At 28.9% G+C, this 19693-nt stretch overlaps 1 protein-coding gene and 1 long non-coding RNA gene across 3 annotated transcripts in view; both read left to right on the top strand.

Moving 5' to 3' along the window:
- Positions 1-3557, top strand: part of LOC105833920 (sodium channel protein 60E) — a 168006-nt gene extending 164449 nt beyond the window's left edge. The window contains exon 21 of one of the 2 annotated variants that reach the window (XM_028193838.2): positions 1937-3557. In XM_028193838.2, the coding sequence (XP_028049639.1) occupies positions 1937-2318 (382 nt within the window). In that variant the 3' untranslated portion in view covers positions 2319-3557. The remainder of the gene's footprint in view (positions 1-1936) is intronic. The other variant, XM_028193839.2, reaches the window with a different exon arrangement.
- Positions 3558-11485: 7928 nt separating this feature from the next.
- Positions 11486-18889, top strand: LOC105833917. Its single transcript, XR_003626641.1, has 2 exons — positions 11486-13304; positions 13958-18889. It is a non-coding gene; the product is annotated as an uncharacterized LOC105833917 (long non-coding RNA).
- Positions 18890-19693: the final 804 nt, after the last annotated feature.

Below are 19693 nucleotides of genomic sequence, written 5' to 3'. Positions count from 1 at the left end.
AAAATATAGCATTGTAAATATAAAAGTATAACTTTTATAACGCAAAAGTTTTAGCAGAATAGTAAATACGCACTGGAAAAAAAGTTTTGTTGTTTTATGAGAAATTTTGGTTGATTCAACCTGTCCGTTTGTTCGAAAATGAACGATACAAATTTTGTAGTTGGAATTACCAGAGGATTCTGGTTAATTCCATTCTGTTTGAATCTACCAGAATTTCTTGTTAATCTTACTACATTGTTTTGTTAGGTTTACAAAACTCTACAAAAATTTCTTGTTAATCTTATTATATTGTTTTATTAGGTTAACACAATTTTTTGGTTAAAAAACGAGTTTGGATAGAGTTTTTAAAATAATAACAATATATCTTGGTTTAAAGTACACTGCATATATTTTACATATATTTTACTAACCTCTAAAAATCTCTATATAGCTGTCGAAATTCCATTCGCGCAGAAGAGAAGACATTTTTTCGTCCGCCATGCCGTTGAACAGAATAATATAAATACACGATTGTAAGATACACGAAACAAATATAAAAGCTACTTTATGGGTACCGCGTGATATTAGTATCGCATCGATACCGCGTTGGTTTGCGCGAGATTGGCATGCACCGACTTGCGCTGCGAGAACGAAGGCGCCAGCATTATCGCTATTTTTGTAAATATAACAAGAAGTTTTGTATTATTTTGTAGATTCAACAAGAAGTTTTGTAGATCCAACAAGAAAAACTTAATCAAATCCTTATAGTACAGTTAACCAAACGGTGTAGTTATAAGCTGTAAAATCTTGTTATGATAACCAGAAATTCTGTTTCGTTTAATAAGAATACGCTCAACCAGAACCGTTTTATTATTATAATAAAACCATTTTTCTCAGTGCGTTAGCAAAGATTTTATAGAAAATAATAAAATCTCGTTGCACATAATCTATGGATTACATTTTATTAATAGTTTATATGATTATAATTTATTATTATGCTTATTGATTTGTAGTTGGATAAGAAAGATAGCTAAGGTATTATTATTACATTATTATTACATTATTGCAGTATATTAAATGACATTTAGATATATCATTAGAGTAATTATCAGCATCATGTCATACTTCAATTTAATGTGCTTTAAAGAAAACATTTTCTGCATTCAGTACAATTAATTACGGGATGCAATTTTTTGCATGTTATATGTATCTGTAATAATCCTATAATAAAAAAGTTCAATTTTGTATAAATGAAAATATGTTTTATTAACATGGTTACAAAGAAATATATCGTTGTTGATTTATTATGTATTGCTTTATAAATTACAGCAGGCATACACACAAAGGTTTTCTTCACACAATTCAACACAATATACATCCAACTATATTTTTACAATTGTTTTGTTTACAAATTGAGTTCATAGAAAATAAATTCAAGTATATTCTGCAAATATTGTATACCGAGAAATAATAGTGAATCTGTATCTATAGTAAAATTTTTTCTTAGAATTTTTCAAATAATTTAATAGAAATTCTGTACAAACAGGATTAAAAAAAAAATTTTTACATAATTTTATACAAAATATTTTTTATATGTATGTTTTATATATACATATAATTATATACATATATATATATATATATATATATATAATTAATATAACTTATTCTTTACATAAAAGTTATATTTTATAATATATATATATATATATATATATTATAATATATATTTTATATTTTATTATATATATATATATATAATAAAATTGTTCATATGCATAAATTATAAAATAAAAAAATGTTATACAACTCTTATGTAAAAAATAAGTTATATTAATTAATTTATATAATTTATTTTCTTTGAAACTATCATATTGAACAAGAAAAATGTTTTCACTAAGGATTGCTATATAAAAAAATGATAATGTTAACAATGAAGTTTGCCCTTTGTTCTTAGATCGTTGGGTCCCACGTTGGGCCGGCAGGATGCTGTGGAAAAGTATCTGGAGGAGGACGTACTCAGCCCACCGACCTCGAAGCGTAGCTCTCTGCGTTCAAGCGGCACTACCCTCTCGCTGAACACGTTACAACGGGACATCAAGGAAGCGTTTAACCGACGTTGCGGCAGCCTGAGACGTAGAGCGCCAACACCAGAGCCGGTACAGCTGCCGATCGAAACGACTAGCGATGTGAGTATCCTGGTGACGGAACCCAGTCCAGAGAGCACGGCGCCGTCCTCGAGACCGCAGCTGATCAGGCAGCAGTCGGAGGCGACAGTGGTGCACGTGCTAGTTCACCGTGAGAGTGAAGAGTACCAGGACACCCCAGATGACAGCTGATCCTAGTCGACGGCCACCACGCCAGACAGCGACAGCGGCGCGACAACTCAGTGATAATACATACGTAGACGTATATTATATACAGATATGTATACGTAGACTTTTCACACAGTGCAGATCTAATTCTAGATAGAACAATAATCCGCATGGCTTTTTCGGGGCGAATTTCGAGACGGAGAGAGCGACATGTGCGTATGTGTGCGTGTATGTGTACGAGTGTGTATGCGTTGTCGAGGTGTCGGATGAGACATATGTAGCGATGGTTCTTGGCCGATTTGAAAAGAGAAATTAAGGATGACCGGAGATCCTTGTTGATTTGATAACTGTTTACTAAGATGACTCATTCTTTTAGGAACGCAATACTATTTTGTTGAGATTGTCATGTTCGCGATTAGAAAAGTAATTAGGATTAATTACAGCATTATTATCCCTCCGCAGACTATGAATTCCATCACTTTTATTAATCCACTTAACAATCAATATTATGGCGTGAAATCAGCCATGAGCAAATTGTAAGTCGCTGTAGCTTATTGTTCGCAGTGAGACTTACTTGCTGAGCTTTTGAACTCTTCCAATGACATGCAGGTGTAACCTAATAATTTCTTCAGTAAAATTAAGCCCTCTTGCAAGTTGTTGACATGTTTGACGTGGATTAGAGTTAATTAGTGCCTCCAATTCTTCGTCATTAACGACAGACGTCCTTCCAGATTAAGGTTCGTCATCAAGTGCTTCATCATCGGAATAAAAATTTTCTAACCAGTTTTGTGCTGTGCGATCGCCAACTGCCACTGTAACATTTCTGTAATTGTAAATATTAGAAATAGATTATGTTAGCCAAAAAGCCGCAAATAGAAAACATACAGTTTTGTTATTGTCAATTCTGTTAGCAAATCAGGTAGAAAAACGTCTGTATTTTGGGGTCATATTGTTCTCACAACTTTTCACAAACAAAGGTGACAAGAATAGATATAAGATACGGGCTTATATGCTCAGAACACAGACATCTCAAGCAACACATATCAATTTGTATGTGAAAAAGTTGACTCAAAATCTGTCATTGCTGCAAAATAATCTTAACTTGATTCTATTTTGACTTCATGCTTTTTTATTTATTTCCATTATACTTAGTGTCCCGTGGATCCATTTGCATAATTTCGTGTAAAAAAAGTATATCTGTAATGAGGATGGTCTGAAAAGTTCTTGACCTGACAATAAAAAAACAAATTTATAATTTTAAAATTATATTTATTTTTCATACTCTCCCTTAATAAAGATAAACGTAAATAAAAATGACGACAAAACTTTTATTATTTATTATTTTTAACAACAAAAATACATATTTACTGATTCCTTTTTCATGATTAATTTGCAAATAAACAACGAATAAGATATTCAAAGAAACATCGAATTAATATAAACAAATCTCTTCATATTTACATGTTTTAGAGACAAAACTGTTTTGAAAGACATTTTTGTTTTGTTTATTATATATTTGTTTTATTTATTATTATGTATTTGAGAAACATTCTGTGATTTTTCTATAGACATCAATGTTTATTAATGTTAACTATTTTCTTTATTAATGTTTATGTTGTCACTGTTGTACATACACTAATTCAAATATTTTATTTCGAGATAAAACTGCCTTAAAAGATTTATGTTTGATAGTTGTATTAATATAATTGATACAGACATTTTATTAAAAATAAAGCGAAGTGATATACACGATCTGTCCGAAAAGTTCCGGAACTACATTAAAAAAAAAACAAAATATTAAAAAGGAACTTTTTTATTACTTGAAATGTTTTATATAACTCCCTCAACATTAATATAACGTTTACAGCATACAATCGTTGGAAACTATTGGTAAATGCTTCTAATTGAATCTTCTTCAATATGATTCAATATAATTCTTCAATATTTCTCAATGCTTTAATGTCATCATAGCGTTTTGTCTTTCATCTGTAACTTGAGTTGTTAAAAAAGCAAGTTATAAGGAACTAAATCTGATGAATATGGGTGCCGGAATACAGAAATTTGTTTTCGAGCTAAAAACTGCGTAACAATTCCAGTTGTGTGAGCGGATTGTAATAGAGAGAAATTTTTTCCTGCCCACCGTTCTGGTCGGATTACAAAGCCGCCCTACTGAAAAAAATCACGTCACGAAATCACATAACGAAATACGTAACAAATCACGTAATTAATGACGACCAAACACGTAACAAAATGTTTCAAATTGTTACCTGATTTTTAAAAATCATGTGATTTGAAAAATTACACGATTTTATAGAAAATTATGTAATTTTGAAGAATTACGTTATTTGAAAAATTATGTTATTTTGAAAAGTCACATAACGTTTGGGAATTATGATTTTGTTCATAAAAAAGTAGTAAAAAATTTAATTTACTTATTACTTTTTTATGGACAAAATCATAATTCTCACAACATTATGTAACTTTTCGAAATGACATAATTTTTCAAATAACGTAATTCTTCAAAATTACATAATTTTCTTTAAAATCATGTAATTTTTCAAATCACATGATTTTTAAAAATCAGGTAACAATTTGAAACATTTTTTTACGTGTTTGATCGTCATTAATTACGTGATTTGTTACGTAATTTTGTTATGTGATTTCGTGACGTAATTTTTTTCAGTAGGGCGCTTCATTACACCCAAATGATAACAAAAAGTTACAGTAGTGCCATCGAAAACAAATTCCTTATGAATTATGTCTTACGCACCGAAAAAGTAGTAAGCATGGTCTTTGTCTTTAATTTTGTCATTCAAACTTTCGTTAATTTCGGCTCATCAGCATTCAGCCATTTGGCACTTTGTCATTTCGTAGTAGGCTTATACTGAAAGCACCACGACAACTCGTCGTCTGTGATTATTTTTCAAGAAAAAAATTATTCTCACATCTGTTATTACAATGAAGTTGCAACAATTGTCCACGCGCTCTTCTTTTTTTTTAGAAATTAAATTGTGCAAAACAAATTTTACGTAAACTTTTCTTTTGTATAAATGTGTCTAATAATGTCATGAACCGCTGATTTACCAATACTAATCTTGACTGCAGTTATTCTGCACGTGAAATGTTGACCAAAAGATCGTGAATTCTTTCAACGTTCGCATCTGTTGTATTCGTGGTGAAGACTTTTCGATCTAATCTTGTATCATCGTCAAGCGTTTCATGACCTTCTTTGAATCATTTACCACCATTCACTTTAGAACATGACAAGTATCATCATCGTAAGCGATTTTTATCGACTCGATGTTTCCATAGCTGTTTTATCGAATTTAAAATTATATTTAATCATAACTCTCTACTTCAAGATAATTTTTTGACAGTGCAAAAAATCTAAACAAATTTAAAAGTTTGTTACTTAGCACAAAATTATCGTAACTAATTTTAAAAAACTACCGCTTGGAGCTGAATGTTTCCACCAAACGGTTATTCAGATGCCCAACAAATAAGTCACATGTAGGTAAAAAAAATCAAAAACTTTTCGGACAAACCATGTATTACACCTATCATCTATGTTTCTTATCATAGTCGTGACATATTGTATTCGCACACTGCAACGGCTTAAGAATCTGATCAAACTTACTACATAACTATATGCATAAAAAAAATTATCCAATCACAATTTACACGCATCCTTACAATAAAAATACGATTGAATAATTTTCTTTATGCATATAATTATGCAGCTCTAATTATGTAAATAATTATGCAAATTTGTATAAATAGACCCTTATGGAAGGGTCAATGTGATGTCATTTTGACAATTTTGATTCAAATGACATCAAAAATTGATCTACATTGAGGGACTAATTGTCGTCAAAATAATTTCATTTTATTTGACCTCAAATTGATGTCATCTTAACTAATATGTGTTACTTGGGCATGTCATGATCATCACAAAATTCTGCAAAAAAGTAACATTATAAGCACATGTATGATAATTATATTATGACTTTATATTGTATTAAGTGTTAAACTTAGTTTTGCCTTTTTCTGCTTGAAAACATATTTATTTCAATAAGAAAATGAATTAATACATTAACTGAAATAATGTATTAACCAAAATATTTTTCATTGTTTTCTTTTAGAAAACAAGGTAACGTTAAATGACGTTTCAATGACGTCTTATTATTGTTAAAAACGTTCATTGAAACGTCATTTTGTTTGCTGGATTATTACTTTTTCTCATCTTTCTAGTTGAATTTTGCGTAAATAAAGCTGCCTTTTGAAGCAAGCCATTCATCCATTCATTTTCAAACTTATCCATTAATTGGAGAAGCATGTATCGGCGAACTCGTGTTGCGTCAATCGAAAGAAGTGATAGTATGATAAGGCCAAGTGTGAAGAATAAGCTAAGTGCGAGAAAACTTTTCATTCGAATTCCAAGATTCCAAGAGGGTTTCTTTCATTATACTTTGAACATGTGTCGGGCGTTATTATGCAAAAGAATCACTTTACATCGATTACTGGTTACTAATGGCGACTTTTTCGCATCAATTCATTGTTCGATACAATTGTTGTCGGTCAGCCGTGACTGTTTTACTTGGTTGCAATAGCTCGTAATACAGCACGTTTTCCTGGTTTCATCGAATACGGAACAATGCTTTATGATCATGAATATTCCGTTTTAGCATCGAGATGGATTATTTGCCAAGATCCACTCGTGATTTTTTCCGTTTGAAATTATCGAAACAATCCATTTTTCGTCGTCAATTACAAAATATTTTTTTCAACTTGGCAACAGTGAGAAATGATGTTCAAAAGGATGACGAATCGACATCAATTTGATGGCTTTTCAACGTATTTGATGGTGATTCTACATTAATTCGACGTTTTTTTAATCATCATTTCTCATTAGGAAACAATAAGAAAGTCGCGATGAATGAACAATTCAAAATGGCATTTTTGGACAACTCATGTAGTAATCTTTTTTTTTCTTTTTTAGATATTTTCCATGGCATAATAACGTTTAAAACCATGAGACTACCATTTAACATTTTTGACAAATCTGCGAATGTATTTTATTATAGTTGGAGTTTCATCCAATAATGATGCTTGCAATTCGACGTCCTCAAATTTTTTTGTCTTGAGGATTCTTTGTCTTTAGCACTAAAATCACTATTTCTAAATCATTTAAACCAGTTTCTACATATTCTTTCTGATAAAGCTTGTACTATAAATTAATTGATGCGCTTTAGCTCTCTTTAGTACAAAATAATAAAAAAGTACGCGTTAAAGAAAATCCACTTATCACGATTCATTTTAAATTTATTAAAAAATATCTATTTTCACAAAAATTAATCTTTGCGCACCTAATCTTATTGACATGATGTCAAATGTTCAGAAAAGACAATCACTACTTTTGCAGCTAAAGTCATTTGTGAACGGCGAGAACTAAGTTTAGCAGTTAATATACACATGAAGTTTAGATGACAATAGTGTTTACATTTATTACAGTTTATGAATTCATATTATCGTTATATTTTTAGATCAGAGAATTAAATTAAGATACAATTAGGTTATAATATAAAAATCAATAAATATATCTTTAACAAAGAATTATATCTATGAATGTTATAACACTTGTGCTATTAAATACCGGTTTAGAAGAAATAACGTTTATCATAATTGCACGTTCCTGTTTTAAATAAAAATATTATATAATATTAAAATTATACACACATACACATACACATCAACATAGAGCATGGACTGCGCAAGGCGAGTCGAGAAAGTGAGTCCAACTATGGAAGGACAGTACGAATTGGCAGTCAATAATCTGTCTTCTAGGCAAGACTGTTTACAAAATCCCGTGCAAGCATGTCTCTAATTTTACATAAAAAACATGTTTATTTTTTAATAACGTGTATATAATAACACTAATAATAATAATAATAATAATAATAATAATAATAATAATAAAAATAATAATATAGTAATAGTAATTAATAAGAAATAGTTTTTATTAATTTAACCTCATTACTGTAAAAAAAAAAGATGAAGTATGTACCACATTTGGGCATCTACGTTCCTGGGCGACCGACTCAACCAGATTCATACACAAAAACAGAGCTATATGGTAGTCACTTGATATCCCACTCATTTTTCGTAATCCAGTTTTGAATATAAATAAAATAGGGATGACGCAGTCCATGCTTTATGTCAATGCACACGCACACACATACACGCGCGCGCGCACACACACACACGCACACGCATATACAATATATAATATATATAATGTATCGAATAAATCACAATTTGCCTTTGACGTTACATAGCAGTATTTCTGGGCAAAAAAAATAGTTCTGATGTCTTTTTTATGCAATGGCTAACAAAATAGGAATTATTAATTAAAAATCATCACAATTATTACAATTTTTTAGATAGGTATACGAGTAATGCTTATTAGGCCTATAATTTTATCAATTTCAAAGATTCAAAGGTTTAAATCTTCAAAGCTTCGAAACTTAAAATTAACTTCAAAAATTCGAAGCTTTAAAAATTATTTGTACGATTGCCAATTTAGTCAGGAAACGCTAAAAATATTGAAACTAAAAAGTATCAATAAGTATGTTTAAAAAATATGCAGAAAAAATTAAGGTTGCCTCAAGATTAATAATTTTCAGCATAATATTTTATGCCTATTTATAAAAAAGTTGCAAATTACAGTTTGTACTCATAACTATCACAGAAATGCAGAAAAATTTTAGCATTATTTTAATTTTAAAATGTAATATAGAAATATTATGATTGGTGCATTTCTGAAGATGGATAAAATGAAATAAAAATGAGATAAAAATGAAAACCAATCAGAACAAAATATTTCCGTGCAATTCAGCACGAAAACAAGTATCGTGTGCCATTGGCTTATCACGAAGGAATATATACGTGACTATGATACGGTAGTAAAGGATAGGATAGGTTCGGAATAGCTCAGTTTGTCATCGATTCTAAATTATAGCATTTAAAGTTGATTTGCGGAAACAAAGGTAAAAATCAATAATCGAACCCAGTAACTGAATTATTCCGAACCCACTTGTATTTTCATCCAGCAAGCAATCTTGTAAAGTTGTACGAAAACAAACATCGTGTGCCGCTGACTATATTTTTTATTCAGTAATTGCATTATTAACTAATCATCTGCAATCAGTCATTACGAAAATATTCTGATTTAGGCAACTTTGCATCTAGTAGTCTTTTTATGGCTAATTGTATTATTAAATAACGCAATATAAGCCCTATGTTATCTAATATTTGTGTAATACTGGTAAATAAACTTTTACTTTTTTAAATTAATGTTTCTTCAAATTATTTTGTGTTGTGTGTACAACTAGTACAACATATAATTGAAAAATAAATTAAAAAATTTTAAATTTTTTAATACAATATAATAATTACGCAAATAAATCTAAAATTTATTTCTCGATACAATGTCGCAACAATTACGCAAATAAATTTTAATTTTTTAAATTCATTTTCAATACAATGTCGTAATAATTACACAAAGTAATTTCTTTTACAACTTTCTCAATATTTACAAAATTTGTTTTCAACAAAACGTATGCTTCCAACAAACGTAATGCTTCTTGCTAAACTCACCTTGCAACAATTGTTACGAAATTGAGGTTAAAAGAAAAATACAATAATTTTGTATGTATTTCACAATTTTTCTATCCGGGTAGTTTTTAAACAATATATATGTATTGCCATACCTAATTCTGCATTTTCTCAGCAAATTTATTTTATAGAGGCTAGAGTCAACCAAAAATTTTATTTATTCGAATTAGCAACGAGTCGTACATGACTAATGAGCGCGATATTTATCTCAAGCAATCTTCGAAGTTCAAATGTCGAAGCCTTCGAAGCAAATCATTAGTCCTAGTAGGGCAATCAATCAATCGAGCGGTTAACAAATGTATGTCTACGAAGGCGCTAATGGAATAACATTTATTTAATAATTCCGTTTTTATTAAACATTATAAAAAGAGATAATTCAGCATCTTTTAACTTATTTTTCACAAAAATTTTACATTTTTAATACTATTTTAATGGTACGTAATTTATGTGCGCTATTTCTTGTGCAATATTTGAATTGTAATTCTCGCAAACTTATATATGTATATACCGACATAAAGAATTTTATCTTATAGTAGAGTATCACGTACGTGAAGTAGCCAACAAATCGACTTTATATACCATTTTTTATAATAATAAAGAAATAAGAAAAAATTGTAATAAAAAATTGTAAAATAATTTGTAAAATCAAAATAGTATGTCAGTAAACATTTAAATAAGAATTACATAAATGTTATGTTTTATTTATAATAATTTAATAACATTTTAATAAATGTAATTCTTTGTTATTAGTACTTATTAATTTTTATATTATGACTTAATCTTAACACTCTCTAATCGAGTTGTAATTTATTTAAAATATATTTTCGTAAAATAAGCTTATACTGTGTAAAAAAAATATATTGTTTAAAAAAGTTAAACATTTCATATTGGACATAGCTTCTCATTAACCAAGGAACATCAATCTTTTAAAACATTGATTTTTGTGAATTTTATAAACATTAATATTTTATAAATATTTTTGAATTTTTATTTTATAATGTAATATCCCTAAACATTATAGTGTAGAAATGTTATTTTTAATGTTTTTCAAACTCAAATATTTTTCACAATAATGTTATATACAACATTAAGTATTACATATTTAAAAACGTTACATGTAAAATATTATTGTAATAATATTGTGTAAATAATACCTCGCTTACTGAATTATAACATATGATAATTATACATTCATTATATGATTATCATGAATTGTCAAAGTAACTACAATATATAATTGTAAAGTTACATTTTTCATATTAGGCCAATAAAGCTTACTGGCGAAAAAGTTCATGTAAAAAATGACACGTATTTCCACAACAAAGTTTGTAAAGCTACCGCGGATAATATTAGTAACTTTCATATTCATATACTAATTTTCTGGAATATATGATTAATATTCATATACACTGGAACCCCGCGTTAGCGTACTCCGCGTTAGCGAAAACTATCCCCTCCATATGCACTCGGCCCACATGAGTAGCGTGTGTGGAGATAGCAATGAGCAATGCAGTCGCGTATTTCACGGAGTGGGAGTGAAACCAAGCAATAGGAGATAACCCCGCGTTAGCGGACCAAAGCCCCGAACAGTCCGCTAACGCGGGGTTCCAGTGTATTAATCATATTTAATAATTTATACTTTACACGTACAGAATTATGTAATCGCGTGAATAATAAAAAATTCTCACGGAATAGATGCAGCGGAAAGTTAAAATTTCGCAAAATTACATGATTAATTCCCTGAAAACAAGCCTGAAGATGTAAGCTCAAGTGAATCATTGCGCATGGTGAGGATAAATTATATTTGGATTAAAATGCATCCGAGAATTAAATACAAAAAGAATCTCATATGTCTTATATGTATGTACATGTACGTATGTATGTACATACATACATAATATGTCATTTTGTTTTTTAGCATTTTAATCCAAATGTGCTACTACGCATTCTGGGGAACAATTCACCTTTCTTTTTACATCATGGAAGATAGATCTGGGATACGTTCGGGGAGACGCTATTAATGCTATCAGTATCAATTTATTCTTCTTCTCTTAAAACCAATGAAGATAGATTTGGACTGATAGTACTAATAGCGTCTCTCCGAACGCACTTTTGGTCTACATTTAATATCATTCTTCTTCTGTTTTTCAGATTTGATTCCCATTGAAAAACAAATAAAAACACAATTGGTTTTAGTATTAACGTTCCAGCATTTATTTCTCATTTGACAACATTTTATGATCGAAATAGTTGCTGAATGTATTCTTCCCAAATGCCTTACAAATGTTTCGAGCAATTTGTCCCACTTTAGTGCCGAGTTTAAATTTATACAATAGATAGGCGCAAATAACTTTCGAAATGGCTGTCATTGTTACACTCATAACTCTAAATACACTGATTTATTCATTCATTACATATCAACTATTAGGCCTTGTCACATTGTCATTTCCATTAATACACAGGATGTTAATAAACCTTCGCATAATATTTATACCATCATGTAACCCACGAAAATCAAAGACAAAAAGCTCTCTAACATCTTTCGATATAATGGCACTAATGGCATCTGTAGTTTTCACGCATAAAATATTTACTTATTTAAACTTATAATCAAAAGAGTCTTATTCCTTAAACGTTCTTAAACATAACCAAATGATTAATATGAACAACTAAGAAAAAAATATCAATATAAATTCTAAAAAGATCACATAATATTATTACTAACATTTCTTCTAAATATAATTTGTTCATAAATAAAAAAAGTACAGGAATCAATAAATAAATGCAAGTGATATTATAGCAAAAATAATACAAAAAGCATAGAGTATAACGAAGTAAAAATAATATTAAAAATAAAAATAATAAGCATTAATAATTATAAATAGCTTATTAAAATTTGTTGGAAATCTCACTTAATCCATATCCTACCAAAAAGACGGAAAGTTCTAGAATTAAAAAAAAGTTAAAACATGATTTTTTTATTACAACAGTGTGTACAAGACAATTCCGCAGAGAAAAATTATCGTTGCATTATCACTTCACCATTTGATTCCAAAAACTTTTCTTCCAGGAACAGAAGACATAGGAAAAACTGCCAGTAAAGCAAATAGCATCAGGGACTTGAGTACAATATTCCCAAAGTAAAGTTAATTTGAATTCTTTCTATCGATCTAATTCAGTTAATGAATGAAAACGAAATCTAGTTAAAACTCACCAATGAGGAAAGTTAAACGAGGAATTATTGTATTTTGCTATTTCATATATTTGCACTTCATGCATGCGCGAAAAAACTGACCCTTGTAACAACACTTGGACCAAGGATATTCATTTTCACACGTGAGTTGAAGTCTATCTCTAATTTTTATAGTTATAATTAAAAAGTCATAATTTTTTTATATGTAACATATAAAAAAACTTTATAGCTTTCAGCTAGTTAATATTTACCAGGAAACAATGTAATAATATCTGCTCCAAAAAATGATCGAGTATAAAAATAGTATAATTCTTAATGTATTTATTTTTTAACTGAAAAATTACTTTTTGAAAAAATTAGTTTATTTTAGAAATGATTGTTCAAAAGTAGTTTAAAAAAGATATATTTATAACGCATTATTACAGATATTATTATTAATTGTGTTGCGTATTTTTTGCAAAAATACTTGCGATACTCTTTGCACAAACTGTTTTTTACCATAAAGCACAACAAACTTTTTTTATTTTTAATCGTAAAAGGCAAAGAGCTTTCTTTTTTCTAACTCATCAGAATACGCAGAGACATTTTTTGCAAGTTATAAAATTTCACATATATTCGATTTCAGGGTTTGAGACAATTCACTTTTTATTCATATTGCATATCAAAATAAAAAATAATAATAACAAAAACATATTTAATTCAATAAAAAAAGAACTATATCTGTGTTATACGAATCACGATTGGCCGATTCCTTGGCCAATAAAATCTCATTATAAATACCTTCTTTTTTTTTTAGAGAAAAACCGATCTATTTCTTTTACCATCTATCTAATAACCCAGAGTCGAAAAATCTGTTTGAGTCTTCAAATTCCTATTCATCTGCGGAGGGTTATTATAAGAATGCTTCCTGTCGAGAGATCATTCAACGTATGTGCGTATTGTTATTGGTATTAGACAATACATACAAGAGATACAAGTATCTCTTTACTTATTATTTCGATAAATTTACAATCGACAGTCTAAAGGCCTGTTCTTTTTCACTACATTGGTGTAAATTAGAATGAAACACATACATATTTGTCTCATTCTAATTTGTTGCCCCAGTATAGCAGTGTAGCGAAAAAGAACAAGCCCTAAATTGATTAAAATGTTAATTTCATGCATTTCATAAGTAAAGAGATACCTGCTATAGCAATTTTACGCTCCAGTGAAATGGTTAGACAAGAGATGACAGGTACAACGATATCGTATTTCTAATGAAAGTGAAATTGTTATTTTAAAGATTATATGTTTGAAAAAAATAGTAGCAAATATTTGTTATATAATTTTTTGTTTTATTATCGTGAAAAGAAAGGTTGAGAGCCATTGCGTGACAAACAAAGAAATAAGGACGAGATTTAAAAAAAATTTTTATAACTTTTTTGTTGCAAATACAAACACGTCGTTGCAGGAACTTGGATATCATTATCATGTTAATCATGTCACTTACTTTTCGACAAAAATACGTGCACCGTAACGCTAGGTTTCTTGCAACGACAGAGTTATATTTAAGAATAAATTTACCAGCGTAGCAGAAATACCAGGTGTAGCCGTTTTCGAACACACTTTGTTGGAATGCATCAGTTCTTGAAGTGAATTAAAATAATTTTGATTTTTTATTTATGACATTTTTATATATGACATTAAATAAATATACATACAATTTCTTAATTAAAATATAGACATTTGATCTATCTATTTATTTATGCCAATGAGAAAATAATTTAAATGAAAAAAAAAATTTCTTACATAAAGATGTATGAGTATTTTAGCCTTTTTTATGAGCTCAAGTTTACTAGCTTAAGTTAAGCCATATCTTCCTCAAAGATTTTGTCTTCTGTCTTTTGTCAAAAGTTTGGTAAGTTTTATGAAACAATACTATTGGTTCGAAAAGATTTAAAAATTACTGAAAAACCATTCGAATCTAATGCTGTACACTAGTTCCAATAGTTTTTCCACAAGTCTAATAGTATTTTTCCATAATATTTTTCTTCAGCATATTTCAGTGATATGCTTTTTACATATAAGTATATAGGAACTACAATTTTTATGTCAGTTCTGAATTGTTTATATCATTATATATATTTCTACCAATGTGTAAGTTAACTTCGATCTCAGTTTATAGCATAGTAAAAAACATTTTGTATTTATGTAAAAATCTTTATCAAAACTTATGTTGTATTTTTAACATGTTAAATTAACAGTGTTAATTTAACATAATGCGATAATATTATTTAAATATGTTGTGAAATTTCTAACATAATTGTGTATTAATTTAACACAAGTCGTTATGTTGCTTAGACTTTTGCATGTTAAATTAATATTAACTATTTTCAAAAAATTAAAATAATACAATTTATATGTAAATATTTGTAAATACATAAATTGTTGATGACATATTTTATATTAAAATGAACAGATAATTATGTTATTTTCCTCTTTATAACAGTTATCATGTATTAAATAAATATATTTCTTATTGTTATTAATCATAAAGCGATCGCTATATTCTATTGTTTGTTTATCGTCAAAGTTTTTAATACACAAATCGTCAATTTAACATTTTAATTTTACTATTTTTAATGTTAAAATAACATTTTATTTTAATTACATTTAACATTATACGTATGTCAATTTAATATAAAGTTTGGTTTCTGACCAAATGTTAAACTTTTGTATTAGTTTATTACATATTCATATTACTTTTTAATACATTTGCTTTATGTAAATAGTTACATTAAAAGTTTGAGTGGATAAATTCAAACATATGAAATTATGTGTTAAACATAAATTTTTTTTAGTATAAATGAATAAATAACAAAAACGTAGTTACTAAATATAAGGTCTAACAATAATACGGTACGATTGTAAAAATGTACATCAACATATCATAAATATTAATTTTGTTAAAGAAGTATGTTCTGAAGTCTTGTGCCTGCTTAAAAAACATCTATTTCTGAATTGTGTCAAAATGTCATATTTTTGTATTAATATTTCTTACATATTATTTATATTACTGTCTGATCTGATATTTATTTTGTAATATATTAACACAAAAATTAAGACATAATCAATTTGGCATTTACTGTTGATTCCCGATTTATAACTACGATTAAACATTTTTGTTTTCTTTTTTTCTTTTTTTTTTTTTAGTATACAAAGCACCCTTTATATCTCATCAGATAAACAACAAAATCTTTTTGGCATAAATATAGGATTCAGAATCAATGTCAATGGTTGACTAGGATTTATGTACAATGTTTTACGTTTAGATTTGTCATGTAATATCCATTTTTCCTAACTAAAGTCCAGAAAAATAAAATACGGAAACCATTGATTCTAATATTTGAATTATTTCTTTCACTTCGAGCACTGAGCTATTGTTATCGATGATAAATCGACTTCAGCGAGTGCTTTGGTCAATGGGACATATTATTATATTGATAAAAAATTGATTCACAATATTAGGCGCCAGTATACTTAGTATAAATAACAATTTATTACATTATCAATTTTGCTACATAAAGAAAGATCCATTGACGCAATTGACGAATCATTATTAATATTACATAAATTCTGGACAATTTAATGCTTTCCAAGAAAATACATTTTAAGGTTTGGATCTTAATGTATTTTAACTGCGCATTTCCGACGCCTTTTCATACTGATATGTACAAATTGTTCGCAGCGTTAGTTTATTATATAATACATTAGCAATTTTGTCTATGCCATATTTAATTAGTATTAAAATGTAAGGCACAATAAAATATCCCAATTTGTAGTTTTGTCAGTCAAAGAAAAATACTATATTAATCGCAAAAAATGTTATCACAAGAAAAGCTATATTAAATGCGAATAATATATTATTACAAGTGCATTAGACTAAACAATTCGAGTAAAATGATTACGCCAGTCAATATTTTAACGAGTGCATTTCGAATTTACCACATATTTAATAACCACTAATTAGTTTATGTTAAATAAGCTCGAACCGTCAACGTAATAACTTTCTTGTAAGATAGCGACTATTTCTAGTAAGTTACCCTGGTAAGAGCATACTTTGACTTTCATAATTCTCATCATTTGCTTCTTTTGATGGATTTAAACAAAATTTTTAATTTATTGTAATATGTATATTAATTATTAATATTTAACTACTTATAATTTATTTAATCTTAGTGTTGGGTATCTATACATAAACAGCAATCATATACGGACAATTTAAATTATCACTCTTTTTATATAGTCCAATTAAATAAGACAACAAAGAATCATCGTTATTTATTATTTACTTATTTACTTATCAGACTGCTTGTTAGAAGATAGCTTGGAAATACTGTACGGAGGAAGACCTCATGCGTGTATGCCCAACACTGAAACTTCAAATTTCGAATTTTGAAAATACTAAAACTTTTCAAATATGCTAAAATAAAAAAACAAGATTTTTATAGATAATTGGAATATTTAACGGCATTTCAGACTATAATTACTGGAAACAGTTGCAAAACTTTTAATTATTTGAATCGCAATGTCGATCGCAATGACTCGCTTGCTATTAAAAAATAGCGTTTCGGCGCTTTGTTATTGAATTTCACATTAAATTTTCAAACATCAGGATGTAGCTTTTAATACTGGTTTAACAGAGCTGGCTTGAGAATAATCGAAAAAGCGACTATGCACTCGCGTGCTCATAGAGGCGGTTTCTCATAGTATTTAAAGAACCTTTTTACTGTAACTCTACATTTATATACGTCGTGATCCTTGTCTCTTACGCCGTAATTAAGGGTGGTCGGACCAAATCTGGGCACATTCGACTCTGTTATACAGTTTTCTTTCTTCGAGGAAGAAAAAAAACAGGAGAGAAAGATCAATACCTAGATTTTTAGTATGTAGACAACGCAGACCGCCCTTGGGGCTTGCTACAAAGAACGAATTTTAGTATACAAAAGAGTACTGCCTCAATTCTTAGGATAAATTAATCGCATTACTAACGACGAGGAAAATTGTAAGAAAAAAGATGAAGATGAAACGTAGACGGAAATAACGGCTTCCGTCGGTGATTATTATCGAAACCAAAGTACTCTGATTCTGTTTCTTTCCTTACGATAATAATAGAATAATAGAATCTCTAACAGATTTGGTCTGTTCTTTTTCGCTGCACTACTGCACTGGTGTAGTAAGTTAGAATGAGAAAAAATATATTTATCTCACCTTAACTTGTTGCATCGGTGCAGCGGTGCAGCTAAAAAAACATCTCTTTGGTGAAAAGCGAATACGTTGACATTATAGCTTTTAAAATCTGAATTAATTTTTATGTAAACAATATTGTTCTCAATTTGTAAATGAAGATAATGGGGGGAAGATAAAGAACTTTTTGCGAATTAAGTGTTAAAGACATGAAGAAACGACGAAGGTCATTTGCCATTACAGTTGAAGTGAGATGTTCACAATTCTTAAGTTTTGTTGAGAAAAATTTGACTCTAAATTGTATAAGAAAAGAAATACGCAATTACTTAATATTACAGTGATTACTTAAGACGAGTATTATGTAATCATTTTCCTTTCAATTCTCGGATATCCTGTGTATTCACGACATCTTATACTGCCATACCTGTTCAATTGATTAAATAAGTTTTCATTGTGTACGTAGAAATCGTTATGTTAAACAGTAAAATTAACGCAATGCTTACAACGGCGTTTTTATTTCTTTCGGCTCTGTTAATTGCTCACATTATTAGAAAATTAGAACTTCGAGATATCCAAATATTGCGCAAAATGCGTCACAGTAAACATCAACTGTATCAGTAATCCAAGTCGGAATTGTATACCCACTTGTATGGGAAACTGGCCCAACTTTTAGTATTGGATACCACGCGGTTCCAGATATCAATATCTGGTATAGTATTGATGGAATGATGATAATGGCCCAGAACTTAAAAATACAGTACTATTATGATACAAGGTTACAATGTTATAACAGTATTAAAAATCAATAACGATTTTTTATACCAAAGGTATATCAATCAATGTTAATTCTTGATAATATAAAAATAATAATACGTTGAAAAGATGAGATAGAAATCCAGATGGTTATCTACATGTACGTATAGATTCCCATGGATTTTAGATGGTTTTGTATGGATTCTATATAGATAACCATATGGAATCCATACAAAACCATCTAAAATTCATGGAAATCCACATACATGTAGAATTGTAGATAACCATCTGGATTTCCTTCTCATCTTTTCAACAAGGACTGTACCAAAAATCGATACCAATTCTCAATATTACAACAAATACTGATTCTTAATACCATAACAGTAGTAATGCTGTATAAAAAATCTTGATTGTCAATATTGCAATAATATAGTGTAGAAAGAGCTCGCTCGTTCGTAGGGGAAGGTATCGAGCCTTCTTTTATAGTCCATAGCCTCTTGTCAAAAGCGTGATGACTTCTCAATGTATTTTTGTGCGTTTTTACAATTACACT

The sequence above is a fragment of the Monomorium pharaonis genome, chromosome 10, assembly GCF_013373865.1.
Source record: "Monomorium pharaonis isolate MP-MQ-018 chromosome 10, ASM1337386v2, whole genome shotgun sequence".
NCBI classification, from domain to species: domain Eukaryota; kingdom Metazoa; phylum Arthropoda; class Insecta; order Hymenoptera; family Formicidae; genus Monomorium; species Monomorium pharaonis.
This window is presented reverse-complemented; position numbering and strand designations above follow the sequence as displayed.